General features: G+C 42.5%; 8 protein-coding genes across 8 annotated transcripts; 1 reads left to right on the top strand and 7 right to left on the bottom strand.

Annotated features, from left to right (window-relative positions):
* Positions 1 to 1,017: 1,017 nt before the first annotated feature.
* On the bottom strand, positions 1,018 to 4,051 carry V1516DRAFT_540313 (uncharacterized protein). The gene is made up of 2 exons (XM_066919176.1): positions 3,311 to 4,051; positions 1,018 to 3,250 (listed from the first exon to the last, which is right to left on the bottom strand). Exons 1-2 carry the CDS (start codon positions 3,755 to 3,757, stop codon positions 1,358 to 1,360), a joined length of 2,340 nt encoding a protein of 779 aa, XP_066775896.1. The 5' UTR covers positions 3,758 to 4,051; the 3' UTR covers positions 1,018 to 1,357.
* On the bottom strand, positions 3,968 to 5,173 carry V1516DRAFT_539801 (dienelactone hydrolase). The gene is made up of 2 exons (XM_066919175.1): positions 4,435 to 5,173; positions 3,968 to 4,384 (listed from the first exon to the last, which is right to left on the bottom strand). The coding sequence occupies exons 1-2, from the start codon at positions 4,964 to 4,966 to the stop codon at positions 4,179 to 4,181; spliced, it is 738 nt and encodes a 245-aa protein (XP_066775895.1). The 5' UTR covers positions 4,967 to 5,173; the 3' UTR covers positions 3,968 to 4,178.
* A 435-nt stretch (positions 5,174 to 5,608) lies between these two features.
* Positions 5,609 to 7,631, bottom strand: V1516DRAFT_666197 (armadillo-type protein; the record flags this gene model as incomplete). Its single annotated transcript, XM_066920730.1, has 7 exons — positions 5,609 to 6,111; positions 6,164 to 6,292; positions 6,351 to 6,884; positions 6,949 to 7,074; positions 7,134 to 7,265; positions 7,344 to 7,478; positions 7,550 to 7,631. 7 exons carry the CDS (start codon positions 7,629 to 7,631, stop codon positions 5,609 to 5,611), a joined length of 1,641 nt encoding a protein of 546 aa, XP_066775894.1.
* A 410-nt stretch (positions 7,632 to 8,041) lies between these two features.
* Positions 8,042 to 9,926, bottom strand: V1516DRAFT_627929 (uncharacterized protein; the record flags this gene model as incomplete). The annotated part of the gene is made up of 3 exons (XM_066919816.1): positions 8,042 to 9,614; positions 9,680 to 9,757; positions 9,865 to 9,926. The coding sequence occupies 3 exons, from the start codon at positions 9,924 to 9,926 to the stop codon at positions 8,042 to 8,044; spliced, it is 1,713 nt and encodes a 570-aa protein (XP_066775893.1).
* Positions 9,927 to 12,181: 2,255 nt separating this feature from the next.
* On the top strand, positions 12,182 to 13,527 carry V1516DRAFT_680479 (actin cortical patch SUR7/pH-response regulator pali). Its single transcript, XM_066923094.1, has one exon. It carries the CDS (start codon positions 12,555 to 12,557, stop codon positions 13,377 to 13,379), a length of 825 nt encoding a protein of 274 aa, XP_066775892.1. The 5' UTR covers positions 12,182 to 12,554; the 3' UTR covers positions 13,380 to 13,527.
* Positions 13,528 to 14,543: 1,016 nt separating this feature from the next.
* V1516DRAFT_666194 (uncharacterized protein) lies at positions 14,544 to 15,492 on the bottom strand (the record flags this gene model as incomplete). The annotated part of the gene is made up of 2 exons (XM_066920729.1): positions 14,544 to 15,157; positions 15,225 to 15,492. 2 exons carry the CDS (start codon positions 15,490 to 15,492, stop codon positions 14,544 to 14,546), a joined length of 882 nt encoding a protein of 293 aa, XP_066775891.1.
* Positions 15,493 to 16,075: 583 nt separating this feature from the next.
* V1516DRAFT_666193 (uncharacterized protein) lies at positions 16,076 to 17,014 on the bottom strand (the record flags this gene model as incomplete). The annotated part of the gene is made up of 2 exons (XM_066920728.1): positions 16,076 to 16,671; positions 16,741 to 17,014. 2 exons carry the CDS (start codon positions 17,012 to 17,014, stop codon positions 16,076 to 16,078), a joined length of 870 nt encoding a protein of 289 aa, XP_066775890.1.
* Positions 17,015 to 17,196: 182 nt separating this feature from the next.
* On the bottom strand, positions 17,197 to 18,764 carry V1516DRAFT_541181 (uncharacterized protein). The gene is made up of 2 exons (XM_066919178.1): positions 18,261 to 18,764; positions 17,197 to 18,199 (listed from the first exon to the last, which is right to left on the bottom strand). Exons 1-2 carry the CDS (start codon positions 18,526 to 18,528, stop codon positions 17,601 to 17,603), a joined length of 867 nt encoding a protein of 288 aa, XP_066775889.1. The 5' UTR covers positions 18,529 to 18,764; the 3' UTR covers positions 17,197 to 17,600.
* Between the last annotated feature and the right edge of the window lie 2,132 nt (positions 18,765 to 20,896).

Raw genomic sequence — 20,896 nt, 5'->3', positions numbered from 1 at the left:
GCCTTGTTCCGATCCGACTTGTCCCGATCCCTCAGCCCGATAATCGTTGCAGAAGGAGTGGGGTAGACAATACATGTGATATTCACGTGATATAGATTACGTAATTGATTGGCTTGGATGCTGCTGTTTCTTTGAAACAATTCAAGAACAGTTTGCGACATGTAGATTGCGTTTATGAAAATTTCCAAATCGATCAGATACACTGATAAATGTTCTCATCAGAACAACGACAAGAATTGAGTCGACCAAATGTTGAGGAATCTCAGAAGGGTTTTAGTAAAGAAGATTGGACTAGGCTGGCAGGCTGCGGAGCGAGTTGAGTGCCAATTTGCAAAATACTACGGCCATTATGGGAAAGCGACTTGCAGCGGGGAGGTAATAAACCCGAAGGCAGAAAGTACACATTAGATGATTTTTAATTGATAAGCCCTTGACGCAGTTTTGCATTTTTTTCTTACGATTCGAACGCTAGCATTGGACCCGCCCAAAAGTTTTCTCTTGTCATAACGTAGTTAGCAGCGCTCGTAATAGAAGCCATGCAGTAGAATTAAGTAAAGCAGCATTTGAATGGCAAGATCTGGCTGCTTGACTAATAGCACTTGAATAATGAGCTAAAGTTTGCGGAACACTATAGATCAGAAAATGAGAAGGCAGCTGTAAGGCAGTTTCACATAGCATGCATTGGTTAGAAAGGTTGATAATCTAACAAATTACAAGTGTTGAGAGTTGGAGTGCTTAAATCAGGTTTAGACCAGCGCTCTCGAGACTACTAGCTCAAAGTACCAAGAAGAAATAAATTTCACCACTTCTGCATTAAATTCTCCAATTCTCAGAAAACAAGCCATTTCATTCCGCAGTCATACCATACAGCGGCGTCCAAATCACATCTATTAAACATAACTAAGTATGGCTCTGTCTGAGTCGTTTCTCCTACAGCATAGAATATTGATGTCAAATCGACTTGTCTTCCACTTCAGATATTCTAGCCAGGTCACAAAAAGGTCTTTAATTTACAGCCGCATACTTATAGCAAGGCAGGAGATCTGCAGTGTCGAGACCATTTGCTTGACCAGTGAATTGATACGCTGATAAAGATGAGCAATACTAACAACACTCCCGGCCCGGCAACTGATTGAGCAAACTTGAAAACGCTTACCCAGTATCGGGGCAGTAACACCAATCGTCCTCACTTATAACTCGTGAGAGATAATATATGTTGCCAAGTGTACCAGTATGGAATCCCTCCAGTTACCAACATCAGCGAGAAGACTAAGAAAAACAATTGCAGTATCAATATCAGCACAAATGATGACCATTTAAGCATCATAGTTAACTTCGGGTTCGTATAACTATCGAATCACATGAACGAAAATAGAGGGCGGTTTAGTAACTGATCCAGTTCCGCGTAGCCCAGAAACGGTTGCAATCCTGAAACAGTTTCGTTTCCTGTGTTGCACAATAAAGTATTTCCATTATTTATTCCAGTTCGAGAATCGGAAGACATGCTAACGTACGGGCTGTCACTTGCAAACATATCCATAGGGGTGTTTAATGAAGTTGCATCGAAAAAATTAGCTATTGGGGTCACGCTTTCATTTGCTGCCACATTTGGACCTTGGAAAGTCGAGTATGGATCTGTTGGCTGAATGGTTTCTTCCGGCTGCTCAGGCACAGAGGATTCATTTTCTAGACTGGGCTCCTGTGCAAGCTTGTTTGGACGTACCCTATAATCAATCGGCATGCCCATCTTCTTAGCTTGCTTTGCTAGCTCGCGAAGTTCCATAAGTCGATTGTAGTCCGGCAACACTTTCCCATCACGACCTTCATTCATTCTTAGTACATGAATCATTTTGACCAGATCTTCTGCGATTTCCATTCGTTCGTCTTCACCGGCAGGTTTGAAATCGGACAGCTTGAACCCAATTCGCTGCATGACTTCATCAAATTCAATCGCCACATGTCTTGTCGGTCGGGCACACACATCCCGATAAATAACCATTAAAGAGTGGAATTGCGGCACTTGCAACAAATGCCAGAGCGTTTCACAGTATTTATCGAGATCTTCCATGATCACATAGAATGACTTGACTACTTTCATTGACGAGACAACGGCATCTAAAACAAATTTATCGTCTGTTTCTGGTTGTCGAAGAGGACGGTCACCATTACTGCAATCATCTTCTTTGGAATTCAGCTGGTTTAAAGCATATTGCACATACAACACCAGAAGAAATGCTTTTTCAGAGACTGCAGATATAAATGATGTCAACAGTTTTTGCATCATACGTAAGTAGTCCATATCAGCCCAGACAGATATTTCCTTAAACGACAGCGTCGACACAATTTTGGCATCTTCGCGCATGCGTAGTCGCATTTGGTCCATTTTTACGCGCATGTTTTCGACGACACCACATTCAGATACTCTGAAATTCATGAAATCGTCAAAAGTGTTCGCCATCTGAACCATCAACAGTGCCATGCTGTGCCGGCCAATTATGAATAACGATTCCTCGTCAAGCAATTCTTTCGTATCAGGCTCTTTGACATTGTAACTGGACGACTGCAAGGTGACTGGCAAACCAGACACAAATGACAGAAGCCCATCAAGGTAACAGAATGACCACCACAGGTTCCTGCGAAGTCTGACCTGCCACTCTGGCATTTTTTGGGGAAATAGAGTTGGGTCCCAGTGGAGACCCATAGTCTGGGCTATTCGAATCAACATGGCTAGCGAAGCAGCTCTAGTCGTCGTTGGGTCGGAAGTCCGTGTCGCATATATCATTTGACCAGCCCAAAGACAAAAAATTGTTGGTCTCGCAGGAAAATCAGCGACCTTCAGAGCGGCTTCCGCTAACGTATGCGTAGATTTCATCTCGTCTGCCAGAGGATTTCCAGCCAATATCCGCTCACCATCCCGCATCTGGTATCGTAATTGTGCGTTGCGACCAACCGTGCCCGCGTACATCATCGCAAATATAACTGTAAAAAACGTATCTCGCTTGTCTTTCTGGCGATCAGTGGCCTCATACTCTGCCCAAAATTTGTTGTAAAAGGGGTAGAAATCTAATTTCGAGAAAATTGGCAAAATCGGATAGATTGATCGGAAATAACATTCGATCAGATCGTCGCAAACAGATCGCTCGGGTAGATGGGTCTGCAAGAATTGATTTTGTGCAGAAGACGGAGACCCAGTTGTTGATTCTGAGGTGTCTAGAGGATTTTCAGGCGGTTCGAATTGGTCGTCAAATTGCTAAGTTTGTTGGAATACGAAAACCATATACATAAGATGACTGTAATATAATGAACATACCTTCGGAAATATACCTGGCCAGTGGAATATCGTGACGAAACGTGCTGCCCCGGATTCAGAGTCTAACGAAAGACTACCAGGAAGTTTTCTGTCTGAAGCGAGAAATGAAGACAAGTGATTTGATGAAGAAGATGGTGCAGTTTCAAAGGCCTTTGAGAAACTTCGTTTGCTGGCTTCGGACCTGCTATTTTCGTGCAGAATATCCCTTATACGGGCAGGTCCAGCCGATCCGACGGCAGCAACTGAACTATCAGAGCCATTTGCAAGTTCGCTTTCACTGTCAGTAAGCGTATATTCACAGTCTATATCTTTTGCAAAACATTGCGTGCATTTCGGTCGGTCCCGACTACATTTGACTCGTCGAGACGCGCAGGCGCGACATGTTTTGATTTTCCGGTTGCGGTGGATCCGTTTTTGATTCCCACCAAATTGTAGCGTTAATTCCATTACGACATTTATTTAAAACTCGCGCTATATATACAAGTATGTATGAATGAATATATATACCGATTGTCCTATTTCACAGTCAGATGATGGGATATATAATAGTATTCCCAACCATGTGATGACCAGAGAACGCATACAATCTGTTCAAATCAAGCCGGTTCCTCCACACTTATAAAACAAAACAGATTAATACATATTTGTCTTGTAACGTACGACTTAAATATAGAAGAATATAACTCAAAATCAGCATAATTCTGTGCGAGTTTTCTACAAGTTATCTACAAATCAAATATCACGTAGAACAAAGTCTAGAAAGAATAAGACTAGTGCCGCTGAAACAGTTATATAAAACAATTATGCACAAAATGTGCTTCTCCAATTACACACTAATATTTCAGTTTTCTATCCGCTCTAGATATGTTCAAGCACTAAACCGATTGAACCAGTTGACGGCCTGGTAAAAAGCAGCCTCTTGATACCACATGGAGACTGGGTCATCCGGATTGCCACGGACAGCAAAGCCATGCTCAACGGACGAATAGAGAGTAAGCAGATAGGTTGCTTTAACTTCTTTAAGAACACGTTCAGTCAGATGCCTCTTTTCCTCAGGCATGAGCTCGTCAGTTTCTACATTTGTTAGTATTTCTCTATCTACAGGGGAATCAAAGTAAGCACACCTGCAGCAGCAATTGAAAGGGGGCCTTTTATGATCCGAAGCTCCTCCTCGGTGACAAAACTTGGGTGTGCAATGAAGCCTGCGTTGAGTTTTCCCTCACCGAGCAACCGGACAACATATTTCCCGCCAAAGCAGTATCCGACCGAGAAAAACTTAGTAACGGACGGGAATTTGTCCTTCGTATAAGCAAACGCCTTTTCAATCAAAGGTTCAGTATACTCGATGTTATGGACACTTCTCCACTTGGGGAAATCAAAGTCTGGTGGTCGAGGAAACGGTGCCGGGTCGTCGCCAAACAGATTAGGCAACACAGTTAGAAATCCTTCTTTAGCAAAATTATCCGAAATGATCTTGTGGTTAATAAAGGGCATTCCAAATATATCGGCAAGATAGATGATAGCTTTCGTTGGCTCTCCGCCAGCAGGTTTCGCAACATAAATGTCGATATCTGAGTACTCTACTATTTCTCCTTCGGGGGCTCCATGGTGTTGATAGCCCTTCAGACAGCATTCAGCAGAGGGGAGCGAAGCCATTTCGTTTCACTTTGATTCTTTGATTATTCCGAATGTTCAATTGCAATTGAATAGTTAGTTCGGTAGTTATTTAACGAAAAAACTGGGCAATTGGCTGTTTTAATTGCAGAAAAGGTGTAGCAGGGGACAGAAACTGATTAGTGGGCGCTCGCCGGGTATCGGTCCGTTTACCCTAGCTGGACCTGGCTCAGTTGCTACTCAGCCGTTAGATTTTGTAGTAATTATATATGCATTCTACATTTGTACAGCGATTTATAATCGTAATGCGTGGAATATTGTCATTTATGATAAGGCTAGAATCTTGAATATGATGAATATAAAGAGATGAACGAATAATTTTGATATGAACGGTTATGGCCGTATTAGACTATAACTAATTGTGATCAGTATCTTTGGATACAACTAGATTAACAAAGATGTATGAATGAGTAAAATCTTTCTTAACATAACTGATATGGCTTGAAAACAGTTAATTCACATGCAAGAGCAAGTCTATAATTTAAATGAGTCTGGACAATGAAAATCCAACATAATGATGTTTTAGATCTTCATAAAAGTAGTAATGCCAACTCACATCAATACAGGCGCAAGATCGACTAATCGGTCAGAGTCATGTATAATTCAGTTATTTGTACAGAACGTTTAATTTACTTTCTTTAATAATTCCAAAAGCCTGTTGTCGGCTCCCTCATCCGCTAAAAGCAAGACCAAGGTCCGCACATTGCTCTTGACCTTCTCATCTATACCGTTCTCTTCTCCGAGCGCTTCATCAAGCCGATCAACGATTTCGGGTTTCTCAATAACCTGCGATCGCATTAAAGTTCTGTTCGAGTTGCTCTGAAAAAGTAATGCAAGTGCAACTGTAGCTTCGGGTATGACGCCTGTCTGTAATGGAACTGTAATCAAATCGCAGATCATTGAAATTGAGAGCTGGAGAATCGTCGTATTACAATTTTTTAGCTTGGAGGAGGACAAGAAGACTGTCAGTTCATCGCCAGTCAATTCAAGTGCGAGTGAGCGAATCAGAGCGCTGAATAATCTGCCAATCTCGATCTTAACAGATTGCTCTGTCCTGGCGGTGTAGATATCGTTCGCACTCTCTAAAATGGAAATGTTAGTTTGCATAAGCTTATTTGCATTTTCGTCTAAAGATCGTCAGAATTTATAGAACTCATATGTGATTAAAAGTAAACCCACAAGAATTGGAGATCAATAGCCGTGCAAGTCCTAATCCGGTAAACACGACTTGTGCCGCCGTCTCGTTTTGGATCAACCTCAAGGCTGAAGTGAAGGCACCATGATCAGCCAGATTTTGCTTATTTGCATCTAGATTTTGGTTATTAATCAATGCCAATCAATTTGATCCTGATAAGCTCAAGCATACCGCTGATAGCCATGTTTTTGAGGATTCCTCCCGCAGAGTACAACTCCGAGATTCGGCTCGAGGGGGCAGATATGATCTTTATCGCATCTAGATGGATATTGCGAGCAATCATATTATCACAGGATTGCTTGGAAATACACAAATTACCGAGTAGTACAAGCCCAGCTGTTCGAAGATACGAGACTTTGTCGAGATTTTCATCTTCACTCACGATCCAGGAGCGCCAAAACAATATTAGATCCTCGTCGGACTCCGTGTTGACAAATGCTTCCATTCCGGATATTTCTGTGAATACGACCAGGAAACGTTTTACGGCATCCAAAACAGCATCATCATCCAGCGCATTGCATAACAGCTCGTAAATGCGACATAAACTCGTCAGGCCTTTATGCGAATTGTCCAGCAATGACTGGCGGACCATTGGGAACGTAAGAACGTTTGATATCAAAGAAACATGCTCCGCTACCTCTGTTTCTGCAATGGCTTCGAATAGAAAGTGGATTTGAAGTTCGGAGGGAAGTAGTTCTTCGGTTACTGAGAGGGTTAGTCTGCTCATTAAATAACCAAAAGGAGGAGAAGTCATATCTAAGGGTCGTACTATTAGCAAACACGAGGTCCAAGATCAGTAAACAATATGTAATCGCCGTTGCATTCTGTTTTTGCTTTACTATCTCAAGAAAGACGGGTATAAAGCCTCGGCTAGCCAGATATTCCTGTGCTGGCTCTGTCCAAGTCAGTTCACGAATTCGCAATTCCTCAAGTGTAAGCAGGAAAAAAATTTACCGTAGTCATTGCAGAAATTAAACAAAACTATCGTTGCAGTGGAGCATATCTTATCCTCGCCTGGTTGGTCCAGACAATTATTCATCACGACATTAAACCGAGGATCATCTAGTAAAATTTGCCGGTTCTGATCTGTGAAATTTAGGACACATGCCGTTAGTAATCTATCATTCTCTTATTTATGTAAGTTGGTAGGCTTTGAGAGGATACCATTGTCAGCGCAGGCATTGGCCAAGACTCGAAGACATTGAAATTTAACTGCGGAGGATCGGCTGGATTGAGATAGTAGCCCGAGAATATTAGTTAGCGGACCGTCGACACCGGCTAATTCTTGCCGTCTGCCATCTGATATCGATTAGTATGATGAAATCAAGCCCAACCAACGTAGCCCTTCAGCAATCAACGTAGGGTCTTACCATCAGCAACTGCCCGAGCAAGATCAGACAGACAAGGGGTGATCTCCTCGTCGGAACCTGAAAAATTGATCTGCGGTAGCATTCTAAAACATCTCTATACTATTGCATGTCATAATGAATTAGCGAGAATGATTTGGAGCTCAAGCCAATGAGGAACAGATTCCTTTATGTCAATAAATCGTCCTTGGGATGAAAGCTCTAGGAGCACGTTCGACCGTTTACAAGTCCGAGACTTGAATTTATTAGTTTAAATGACAATAATTATGGATTGGCAATGATTTATTGTACTTCCATCCAACTCGAGTAATCTTGACTTCCTCCACATCACCCAGTCACCTCAACACCATCAGTACAGACATACTAAAACCAAACAGCCTGTGTAATCTCCAAGTGCCTCCAAACTTCTAATAATAACATAATAATAACATGTACAAAGAAACTTTATCCCCTGCTACCTGTGATCCACGCCCTATTTTATTCAATGATATGTAACTAATCCACATGTCGATGAGGAACTGGCGAAGCCGTTCCAGATCGATCCATAAGTGCCTCTCGTTCATGGACGTCAGTGCCAGTCAGCGGATCTTGCGATGATCTAATTTTCGAATGCTGTTGATGATGTAACTCGCCAGACTCAAAACTATTAGACCGTAATGACGGCGCATCGTCGAGTTCCTGGGAAAATGCAAAACTATCTTCTCCCGTGTCGACTCGGTCTTCATCGCTGTATCGGCGATGATGTGCGTCGACACGCGTCTGGTCCTCTAAATCAGAATCGTCAAGCGGAGCTGGGCCAGAGGGCGCGTCCCCAAACACAAGGTCCATATCCTCGAGCGATACACCTTTAGTCTCAGGATAGGTAAAGTACACGAGCACAAACGACAAACAGCAGAAAAAGGCGTGAACAAGATACATGCGCCATTCGATCGCCTCTTGTAGGATTGGCGTCATTTCACCAACTACCCAGTTGAAGGCCCAATTTGTTGCTGTCGACAACGAAGCGCCCTTGGCACGCACGGAAAGTGGCAGAATCTCGGGAGGATAGAGCCAGGGAATTGGACCCCACGAATATCCGAAAAAGGCGTTGTACACAATGACGAAAATGACGGTAAGATTGGGAGTGGCGGCAATGTCGAGATAAATTGAGTAGGAGATCATTGACAAGGAAAAAGCCATGATTAGCGCCCCGGAGAGTAAAATTGGCCGACGGCCCCAATGGTCGACCAAAAACCATGGCGGGACCGTGGAGGCTACATAAACGAGCGCATTTAGTCCTGTCATAAGAATCGCATCGCGTCCTACCCAGCCAGCCTCCTCAAATACAAGAGGCGCGTAGTAGGAAATGACGTTGATGCCATTGAGTTGGGCAAACATCTGTGAGGACATGGCGATCAAGACGCGCTTTTTGTATTTGCGCCACATGTCTGCGTACGAGCGCTCACCTTCGGCACGCATGATGAGGACGTTTTCTTTGATTTCGTTGAACTCGTGCTTTGCTCGCGGGTCGTCGATGTCGCCGCCGGCATGCAAATTTGCAATGACAATAATACCTTCTGCGTCATGGTCGTTGTCAAGCAGCCATCGAGGGGTTTCGGAAATGATGAGAGAGCCTAGACATAAAAGGGAACCCATGACGCACTGCAGCAGAAGAGGAATTCGCCAGGACAGGTTCGATTCGATGAACGAGCAGGCGTAGTCAACCCAAACAGAAGCAGCGTATCCGACGACGTTTCCAGTAAACTCGATACAAGCCAGACGGCCACGATGGTCGGCGGGAGAAATCTCCGACTGGTAGACGGGGACAATGGTTGAGAGCATGCCAACACCGAGACCGGAGATGATTCTGCCGAGAATCATGGTGTCCATGCCAACAGAAAATGTTTGGAAAGCGCCGCCGATGACAAAGATGATGGAGCCGTAGAGGATGGTTCTTCGACGGCCGATGATGTCGCCCAGTCGACCGACAATGAGCGACGAGACCAACGCGCCGACCTCGAGAATGGCAACCATAGTGCCTAGCTCTGCCCGGGAAGGGTTGTTGAAGTACTCTATGAAATACGGACCGCTGGCAAGGGGAGAAGTCAGTCAACTGCTCGGGATGGATAAGAAGCCCCGACGGAGGATACATACGTGATGATACCGGACATGACGCCCTGATCATAGCCGAAAAGAAAGACACCTAAGGAGACGAAAATGGAAGTGAAATATCTAAGATGCAGTTAGCAAAAGTTACAAAAGAATAAAAAATTAGAAAAAAAATGAGAGGTGTCTGGAAACCGGGTAGAGACAGAGCAGGGATGGTCGATATGACGTACAGTAAAGGCTTGCCTGTGAGGGCGCCCGACACCTTACGGTTCGTACGGTTCGGGCTGTCCATGGCTGACGAATGACGACGTTGAAAGACAGTGGAGCAACACGACGTGCGAGGTCTATATAAATATGATCGCGTAAAGAGCGTGAAAAGAAGAGAGAAGTCAGATGGATATATATTACTTGCAGAAAGTGGTTGGAAAGCAGAGCAGGACAGGATAAGAGAAAGGTTGGCTTTGGACGCGGCAAGGACGCCGCGCGAGGGGGTCTGTTTCGGGCAGGTATGCAGCAGACCTGTGGGGTTATGCTGCATATGTGCATGAGGTTTGGTTGCTTGATCACATGACACTATGTTCCTGAGGGGTGGGTGTAGAGTGCTACGACGGGGTCGAGTGGAGGAGAGTTGAGTGCGAGTGAGAATCGGCGTTTGCAAGGCGGGTTTGCGAACGTACTTTACGGCAGTTTGAGAAAAGTGCAGAAACAGTTGTTTGAACAAGGGAGGTTGAGGATTTTGAGTCGGAGGAGCTGCTCTGTGGGCGTGGCTGCTAGACGACAGTGGGCTGCACCAGGTAGTCCCAGCAGCATTTCCTGCAATCAACCAGGGTTAGAGAGCAGCAAGTTACGGTTTGCGTAGCAGACTATTTTACGTGTGCTGGAGCTATGCTGGAACTGAGAAGAATGTTGGCTACCATAATCCTAGAAGTCTCGATTGTTGCTATGTGAAAGGTGGTTTTAAATGTGTCGAGAGAGCTTGTTAGAGCGACACTGGGAGAAGTAGTCTCTGGATCAGCCAGCCAATCCTAAGAGATGGGAAGGGGCCGACTGGAATCTGACTGAGTATTGTCGAATTATTGGGAATAGTTTAACGTGAATTAAGTTGGAATAGATTGCATTAAATTGGATTCCATTGGATTGGATTGCATTAACATTACATCGCATTACACCAGTTGATCTGCGCGAAATCGATATTGATACATAAGTTGAATGTTGAATTGAGCACATATAAACTGTACGCTACATAAAGACTCTAAATACAAAGAAGTAGCGGTCCGTCCTTCGCTTCTGTCTGAACACGGCTGCTAAAAACTGCAGCACTGAAGGTTTAGTCACGTGTTTTTTTGTAGATGGGAGGAAGAATTTTTTATTAGAGGGTGTAGTGAGGGCGGTTGAAGGCTGGTTGATTGATCAATAGGAGTAGGAGATATTGTGCAGGAGCGGGCTGTTTAGCGGTGGACGGGATCGAGCATGCTTATATGTATGTATGTATGTATGTATGTATGTATATATATATATTTGTATATATATATAAATATATATGCATTTAGATCCAGCATATTTAGATTGTAGTATGTGTAGTATGGTTTTGCAGAACTTCATCCAGATTACGTTGGATTGATTACGTTTGTTTTGTCGTCGACAGAATAAAAGCTAACTTGGATTCAGTAAAATTTGCCAAACATAAAAAGATTACGTGGATGCTCGAGACCTGTGTCCAGCCGTCTTTGTTGCGACCGCTCGACGGACAAAGATGGACCTGAGGCAAACAAAGAGATACGCCATCCATACGATCCTGTTGGATCCTGCGGGAACCAACAGGATCCAACAGGTCCCCGATGGTGGCATCCACGCGTGTCGCCGATGATCTCTTAAAATAGAAGCCAACACGATCGACGGCATCGCGCAGTCGTCTACGTAAGCTCTTGAGCGCAGCAATGCTCTTGGTCTGCGTAGACAGACATCGTGCGGTGGGAGTGCTCTGCCTCGCTAAGGCCTGGCTGCTCCGACCATTCTGCGGGTCGGCGGCCAAAAGCACCGCCTAACACCAGCACAGCACCAGCACCAGCACCAATGTCAACGGGATTCAGTGCTGGCCAGGGTCCTTCCTGTCGCAAATACTAGAAATACGTAACTCAACTGAAACCAAAGTCTAGTCCAGCTCCATCTAGGTCGCATCATTATCGTCACCATCATAAACAAAACAATATGACAGATCTTAATTTCAATAATTTCCAAAAAATCATGATTATGTAACCATCTTTCACACTCCTAATTTGCCTCCGCTCCACAGCCCGTCCTCACGTGCCAAAACTCTTACATAATCCGCTTGAGAATGGTCGTAGTCGAAAAAATGCCCAGTAAACGCATTCCGTGTCTAGTCACTCAAAACCTTAATCCAAGCTGGACCCCTTTCACTTGCGTACTCTCCAGCACGCCGGGCTGGTGCTGTGGCTGCTCAGTAGCTGAACCACCGTCCGCGCAGCGGGCGCAGTAGCAGTCCTGGCGGGGCAACCTGCGGACTGAGGGCGGTGCAGGCGCGGCAGACGCGGCAGGCGGTGCAGGCGGTGCTGGGCAATCTATTTCTGGCTAAGCGGCTGGGCTCACTCGCTGGCAGCACAGCGTAAAACATGTCTGGTAGGATAACGACCGACGCGTCTCAGCTGCTTCCTCTAATATATATAGGCTCGAGATCGCTTTGTTTATCAGTCGTTCCGTTTCATCAGATCATCTATTCTCGGGTTATTTGCAGGTTCTTCTTCAATTGTTCAGTTCTTAGAATTAATCGATTGCAATCAATAATCTTTCTACCTCATCTCGTATTTCATTGTTCTAGTCTACAGCTAGTATCACTACTACAACTTTTATTACAGCCGCCGCTACTACTACTACTACTACTACTACCACCTACACTAATACAATGGCCGCTGGACGCAATTGCTTCATCATCACCTTCCCCTTCCTCTTCACCGTCTCAATCTTCGTGCTTTCCGTCTTCGTCCTTATCTCTTCTACATTCAAGGACTCAATCGCTGGAAAGCTCTACCTTCTCAAGCTAGACATATCTGATCTTTCCGTCACAATCGATGGTACAACTGTCAACAAGAGTGATATTTCCACCCTCCCAGATTACTATCAGGTCGGTCTATGGACTTACTGCCAGGGCACCAGAGAAGATTTGGGAAGCGCTAGCGAGACCGATAGTACTTACTCCTACACCCTTACCAACTGCTCAAAGTCCCATGGTCTTTTCTACTTCAACCCTCTTACTGTTCTCGAAGATGCTATCGGCATGGGCTCTATTGAGGATTATCCTTCCAGCATCGACACCGCGCTCAAGAGTGTTAAAATCCTTTCCTACGCCATGGCTATTCTCTTCTGTCTCAGTGCCATCTTTGCAGTCTTCCAGTTCGGTGCCGGCCTCTTTTCTTTCCACTCTCGCGGTGGTTCTTGCTGCGCCATGATTTTCTCCATCATCAACTTTGTTTGTGCCCTTGCTGCCATTGCTATTGCCACTGCGCTGTTCCTTGCTGAGTCCAAGGCTTTCACCAACGACACCCTAAATACCACGGCCGAGCTTGGCAAAATCTCCATCGGTCTGGGCTGGGGAGCCGCTGCTGCTGCGCTTTTGTCTTCTGTTTTCTGGCTCTTCTCCATCTGCGTTGGCTCGACTCGTTCGTCAGTTTCAGAAAAGGTTGTTTATACTCCTGTCGAGAATCCTGTCCTCCCTCACCAGCGATTCTAATCTATCCTACATTTCTTCCCCCGTTTTTTGAGAATTCATTCAGGCGTTCATGATTTTTGATTTAATATAATATTTTCATTGGATTAATTTGTAGTATTTGTGCTCATTCGTAGGATATTCCCGTTGAAAAATGGAATCACTAATTTACATGATTTAGCAATTTTCACTTTCACTGCCGTAGATTTTTCGTAACTTACATATAATTTAGACCTTTGAATTAATCACATTTCTTTCCGTCAAAATATATGCACGTGTGTTTCCTCTAATCCAAATCCCACTTATCGACTTCTTCTGAAGCACTTCATTAAACCCCTCTTCGCCTGTTTGCAGTAGCTTGCTAAAAATCTGTACTAACTGCTGCTCTGCAGGTAAACTGACATCTACTCTTGAGGCCAACTAAGATTAAATTTACTCTTGATCAACATACGAGTCTCCATGTTACAGTAATGTCGTATAGAATGCTCATCCCGGATCTGCCCGCAGATAGACTATTTCAAATTCTACCTTGAATTTAGCCTTGAGGAGATTACACCAGAGCATTATGTAATTTCCTAAGACTGCAGAGAGGCAGAACTAGAAACCTAGAACTTGGAACAGATTACTGCACCAAAGAGAAAAACAGACAATAAATATTTCATTTGCCTGGTTTATTCAGGTTCAGAATATTCTGTTGAATCATTTAAATTCCAGGTCAAGCGACATACTCGCTAATACGGGCACCTGCAATTCCCAATCTATCGAATTCCCAGTTATCCGACCAAAAGGGTATAAATACACGTGATCATACTTTTTGAACAAGTTTCGAACATCGTGATACCTTTGTCATTGCGCAGTTACTATGAAGAAGCATATCTGATTCGAGCTTTACAAAATGACAGAATCATTGATATGAATAAATTAAATATTGCTTATAATAGCACTCAAAATCGAAGCGATGATATGACTATAGGTCTCGTGATGTCTTCCGTATAACTCTAAACCATAGCACAAAATGATGTTTAGCCGGTGTGTGTTCAATTATGAGTACTGTTCGCTCGCGATTTCAATATTGGAACATAATTATAATATCAGTATCGTACCGTATCTGCTGAAATGTTCGCCAGATTTAGAAATATTCGAAAATAGGAAAGTCATGACTAAATATTGGAGCTTTTATGAAAAGAATTAAGCAGGTCCGGTATTTACAGCTCTTCTAGAGATATTACTTGCAGACTCATTGTTAGCATGAGAAAAACCGGTAATTCTTTCCACAGAGTCAACAATATGAATATCACTTCTGCGCTTTCGACGCTTTCCATAGATCGACCCCGCGCAAAATATTAAGACTGAAAACATAAGGAAAATCAGGAGAAGTATACCAATCACAACAATTAAGAACCATTTTAAAGAATAAATTTTGTTGCCAAAAAATTCATCTTCGTCCACATTACATGTGATATTGCTAACGAAATCAAGAAGCACGGCAGTGCCGAGAGTTCCGACACGTCTGACACCCAAGAAGTTTGAACTAATATTTGCAATGAGAACATTTGTATCAGATTCGTCAATGTCATTTATCCAATAGGGCTCTATTGGAGAAATATCAGGCTTCATGGATTCGATCATACTGCTATCGCAGACAAATTGGATATGAAAATAATTTCCTCGATCCAGCCAGAAACTATTCTTTAAATTGATGCTAAAGCGGGTCTTCCAATGTGGCTCTTCAGAATCGAGTGGGATAACGTGTATCGTCATCGGTTTGGAATCATGAAGTGTAAGTGTTCTAACTATGCATCCTAAAATATCGTTAATATTTCGATTTGGTTTGAATTTCGTCTGGTAAGACTAATGCTGCTGACTTACCTTCATGACCAATACAGTCTTCTGAGTCCTCAGGAAAATCCTCAGTCATTTCAAGCGGACTGAACAAGTTAAAGAACGCCCAAGTAGTTGTAATTGACGGAGAAGTATATTGAACAAGCTTTACTACTCGTTGTCCCTGCAGCGTAGATATATCAAGATCCTCTTTGCCACGCTGAGTTTGTATCAAGGTTGAGTCGAAGAATGCAAGTGCCACGGGTACTCCGGCTAGAAGCGCTAGAAGCGACGCAACAATTGAATGAAGAAGCATGATTGATTAACGATAATTTGCTCCCTGCTAGCCAGTCTGCATGCTTCGTCTGTAATATTCTCTGCGTAAAATTTTAAATACGCTTGCCATCAATCCCAGTGATTGTAAATGCTCATGTGCAAGGAAATATGATTCCACCAGGAAATGGGAGCTGGACGTACGCTATTCTAGATTGAGCAACCACCTGTTGCAAACCTGTTGCGAAGAGCATGAGCTACTAGAACAAGATCCTCGTCACTCAATTATGATAGAATAGCAATTTATTTTATACTTCATATTAGTCGACGACACTGGTTTTTCGAACGAAAATTGAGAATGCAATCAAATAGTAATAATCTAGCTTCCATAAGGTAGATTCACGTGGGAAGTTTACAAAGCAATTATTTAAGTAGTTCTTAAGCAGGTCTCGCTTTAAAATGGTCTCAACATTATACGATTACGAGTTTCTTGAACTAGAAAAAGACGAGCTACCTGTTTTAATGTTAGTAGATTGCAAATTCAACACTAGGTAGAAACCTAAAATCAACTTCAAACATAAATCAATCTTCACCGCACGTAGCTATTTGATCTGATGTACACCAAATTAAGCAGCTCCGGTATTTCTTATTCTTCTAGATATATTACTAGCATAGTTAGCATGAGAAATACCAGTAACTGTTTCCACGGAATCAAGAAGGTCATTATCACGTTTGCGTCTTCGCCGCCTTCCACAACATGATCCTGCTAAATAAGCTACCAGTATGAAGAATAGTATAGTCAAGAAAAATCTGGCAAGACTCCGCTGATCAGAAGAAGATTTGCCACTGAAAAAGTCAATATCTGTTTCATTACATGTAATATTGCTATCTAGATCAAGAATAACACGGCTGCCGAAAGATCTGAATCGTCTTACACCCAAGAAGTTCGAACTAGTATTTGCTCCAAAAATTTCCTTATCAGATTTTGAAAAATCTCTAGGTTGGTAGGACTCAATCGGAGAGATATCGGACTTCATGGAGTTAGTCACACTGTCATTGCAGAAAAAATTAATCTTCAAATGATTGTGTCGATACGCCCAGTGAGTATTGTCTAAATTAATAGCAAAGTTTATTGAAAAGCGTGAAAAAGAATGATCGATTGGAACAGCATGTATTGTAATCGGTTTGGAACCACGAAGGGAGAGTGTTCTAACTATGCATCCTAAAAGACATCGTTAATATTTCGATTTGGTTTGAACTTCGTCTGGTAAGACTAATGCTGCTGACTTACCTTCATGACCAATACAGTCTTCTGAGTCCTCAGGAAAATCCTCAGTCATTTCAAGCGGACTGAACAAGTTAAAGAACGCCCAAGTAGTTGTAATTGACGGAGAAGTATATTGAACAAGCTTTACTACTCGTTGTCCCTGCAGTGTAGATATATCGAAAAAGTTAGTTTCATTCCTATATTCGGTTGTTACCAATGTCGAGTTAAAGAATGCAAGTGCGACGGGTACTCCGGCTAGAAGCGCTGCAAGCGACAGAGCAAGCGAACGAAGATGCATGGCTTAAACAGATGATTTGCTCCCTGCTAGCCAGTCTGCATGCTTCGTCTGTAATATCTTCTGCGTGAAATTTTAAATACGCTTGTCATCAATCCCAGTGATTGTAAATGCTCAAATGCATGGAAATATGATTCCACCAGGAAATGGGAGCTGAACGTACGTACGCTATTCTACTTGTTGCAAATAGTTACGGGAACAAGATCCTTACCACTAAGTTATAATAACATAGCAATTATTTAACGCTTATGTTCATGCACGACGCTATATTTTCTGTTTATTATAATAATCTCTCAAAAAGCAAGAAAACCGATAATTTCAAATTTATCCCATATGCGCACATGGATCAACGAAGCAAAATAAAGGAGTTCTTATGCTCCCCTACTTTAACTGCCGTCTGAATGTCACGCTTCTCATAATTGAATCTCGAGTCCCATAGGAATCTGATCAACTGAGTATGAAGGCTACGGTTTCGTTTTCGAAGCAATACTGGATATGCAAATTCTATATCTAAGAAAGCCTATATTCCATATGCAGCCATATTCTAAGATAGAATACTGTAAATTAAATGTTGTAGATATGCACCTAATTAAGTGGCGTCTATATTTCTCCATCTTCTAGTTAACTTACGAGAAAGACTTCCAGCTGAATGATGAAATTCAACAATAGTTTGCATCAAGGGAAGAGGATTCAGATTATTTGCACTTCTTCGCCGCTTTCCATAGGCTGCTCCTGCGAAAAACGATACAAGTGCAGTCAAAACGGAAATCAAAATAAGTTTAATAAGATACCCGGCCAACGATGGAGGTTCGTATCCTTCATAATCAAATTTCTTTTTTGCACATGTAATGTTGGTCTCTAGTGTAAGCGATACGTGATCACCAAATGATTTAAATCGTCGTATACCGAAGAAGTTCGAAAAAGTACTCGATTTAGGAGTCGCCACATCAGATTGTGGATAATATCTGGGTGCGTAAGATTCTAGGGGAAATATTCCTGATTTCATAGAATTAATCACACTGTTGTTACAGACGAAGTCAATATGTAGAAGATTTTGACTATGCGCCCAATAATAATTCTCCAAGCCGATATCAAAGTCTGGCGAGATAAAATGAGAACCATTAAATGGAATAACGTGCATCGTTACCGGTTTAGAACCACGAAGTATGAGTGTTCTAACTATGCATGCTACAAATATCGTTAATATTAACACTAAAAGAAGCTTTCCAACAAAATAAGTGGAACTTACCTTCGTGACCGATACAGTCTTCTGAGTCTTCAGGAAAATCTTCTGTCATTTCAAGCGGACTGAACAGGTTAAAGAACAACCAAGTAGTTGTAATTGATGGAGGAGTATGCTGAACCAGTTTTACTACTCGTTGACCTTGGAGTGTAGATATATCAAGATCCTCATTTCCACGCCCAGTCGATATCAAGGTCGAGTTGAAGAATGCAAGTGCGACGGGTACTCCGGTCAGAAGGGCGATTAGCGATGCAGCAAACGAACGAGGAAGCATGACTTGAAAATATTACCTGCTCTATGATAGTCAGATTGCACAACTTGTATGAAGTGCTTTCAGAGGGAAATACTAAGATCAAGAGAGAATTATGACTCTAGCGGTAGCTGGGAGTTATACACTATTCCGCTTTGGTTGAGCTCGCCGTAGAATAGGAATATATAATATTAACAAGGTTCTTGCTATAGAATCATGACGCAATGATGCAAAAGCAGAATAATTTAATATTGAGATTGCGGAGAATACAAGCGTCTCAGATATACTGCAAAGACGGTTAATAACTTGTAATTCCTATAAAATAATAATCCCAACGCAGAACCTGAACAGCCAACCTACATCAAAAACATTCATTATGAAATAATGAATACGCCTCCCTCCTAGCTCTCGAGAGTCGCGAGAACTACAAAACTACAAATTTACAGCACATATATCACTTTTGTTTGCTTTTCAGCACAAACAGTCGTGAGTTCACGGCTTGACAGCTATCTAAACAGAATAGCTAGCGGGGTCAGCCCCAGAATCTAGCTATCGGATCGCAGGTGTGAATTCATGTTCGTTTAAATATTTCCATTCCCTTTTTTGTTTCAAATAGTGAAATCATTGCGTATGTATTCAGAAATATAATGATTCTTTTGGAAGAATCATTCTCTAAGTGTAAACGTGCGCGGCTGGAGTCTGGGAGCCCCTGAAAATGTACGCTATCACGTGATAGGTTGTCTAGGTAGCGAAAATTCCTAGTCATCAGAGCTCAATTGAAGAATAGTCAATGAAGACACAACAGAAATGAAATCTTACACTGCATCACCCCAGAAATCAGACAAATCTAAATGGAAATTTAGCACCTATCACTGCCCTGCAGAAATTGGCAGCTGACCACGGAATGGTGATCCACGTGACTATTTTCAGCTCTGCTTGTGCGTGTGATCACAGCACAGAAGATGCACGATGTTACGTGATGATCCGTCCTTTTGTATTTTCCGAGCCAAATTCGAACACTTATATATTTTCGGCGATTTTATATTCAAATCTTGATCATTATCAAGACAAAAGCTTATTTATATTGCCGTGAGAGAAGTTTAGCTTCATGTCGACAGCCGCTTTGAGTTATCGAGATCCAGTAACCTAGCTTACAAGGGAGATTGTACTCAATATATTCAATTGTTTACCAAAATCTGAACTGTTGCGTTTGAGCACTGTCTCGAAAGCTTGAGACTTGTTTGTGCAGATGGAGGTCTGTGACGGTCAGTCAGTGAATTGTCGCTGTCGAGCTTGACAGATAACTCTAGCGCGACAACAAATGCTCGATTCTTGTCTTTTCTGCAGACTAAATGCCCTCATGTCCGATATTTGCAGATGGAATATCGGATTACAGAGAAATTAATACTACTTTCCGATCATTGGCATCTGATCTGATTTCATTGTCATTGTCTTATCATATTGAACCGGCGCTTCATTCGTTCTTAGACTTGCCAATAGGTATGACAAATCTACGGAAATTATCGATAGATTCTTTCTCACTAAGCTATGAGTCTTTCTCTGAACTGGATAAACGATGTCCAAACCTGAATGTTTTATGACTTGTTATTCCGTCTAGCGAATCTTACTTGACCGCCTTCATAAGTCTATCTCAGGCGGCATCTAAGATGTTCAGTTTGCAACACCTTTCTATAAAACCGGCATCTATCCTGTGAGATAATAGTGACACAAAAATGGATTGATTTTGACTATAAATTTTTTAATGAGTCTCTGAGTCGCTCGAACTCCTAAATATGCCTGAACATGTTTCTGACTTTGTCATGGCGAATATGGCAAGCGGTTGAGCGGCAGATCAGGATCTCAATTAATCAATTTAACAACTTTTAATTTTTCACGATCGGCATGCCTGATTACACCTTCATCCTTGGCAAGAATTTTGTCCCAGATACGTGATCTACAACCGGAAAATTGTACCAGACTATCAGTTAGTTCTTTTCACGAGTTTCTATTCTTGGTTCGCCTTCTTAAATGTATCGATTGCAGCAGCAAAATCAAAATCTACAAGATGACTTTTTGTAACTATTAAGTTCTAGTTGCCGTCAGATTCGAAAAGCAAAATTTGTTCTGTTATGGGCTTTCGAACCAGGGTATGATCGAGTTCGTACGTTCATCTCTACTACTGGAAGAACTCCAGATCGACTTTACCCGGATATCAGACGAAGAGTTTATCAAATTTGCAAGGTTACCTGCGAGCAAAATGTACAATCAATCTCAGATGCTTACATGGCAGATTCGAAGCCCGGCATTAAAATTACTCCACCTAAATGTTTGCGATTGTCTGTGGCCTATTATCCTAAAATTACGTCTCTGCCATTCATGTGTGTACTGTGTC

This window comes from Lipomyces oligophaga (genome assembly GCF_038497815.1).
Source record: "Lipomyces oligophaga strain CBS 7107 unplaced genomic scaffold V1516scaffold_7, whole genome shotgun sequence".
NCBI lineage: Eukaryota > Fungi > Ascomycota > Lipomycetes > Lipomycetales > Lipomycetaceae > Lipomyces > [Lipomyces] oligophaga.
This window is presented reverse-complemented; position numbering and strand designations above follow the sequence as displayed.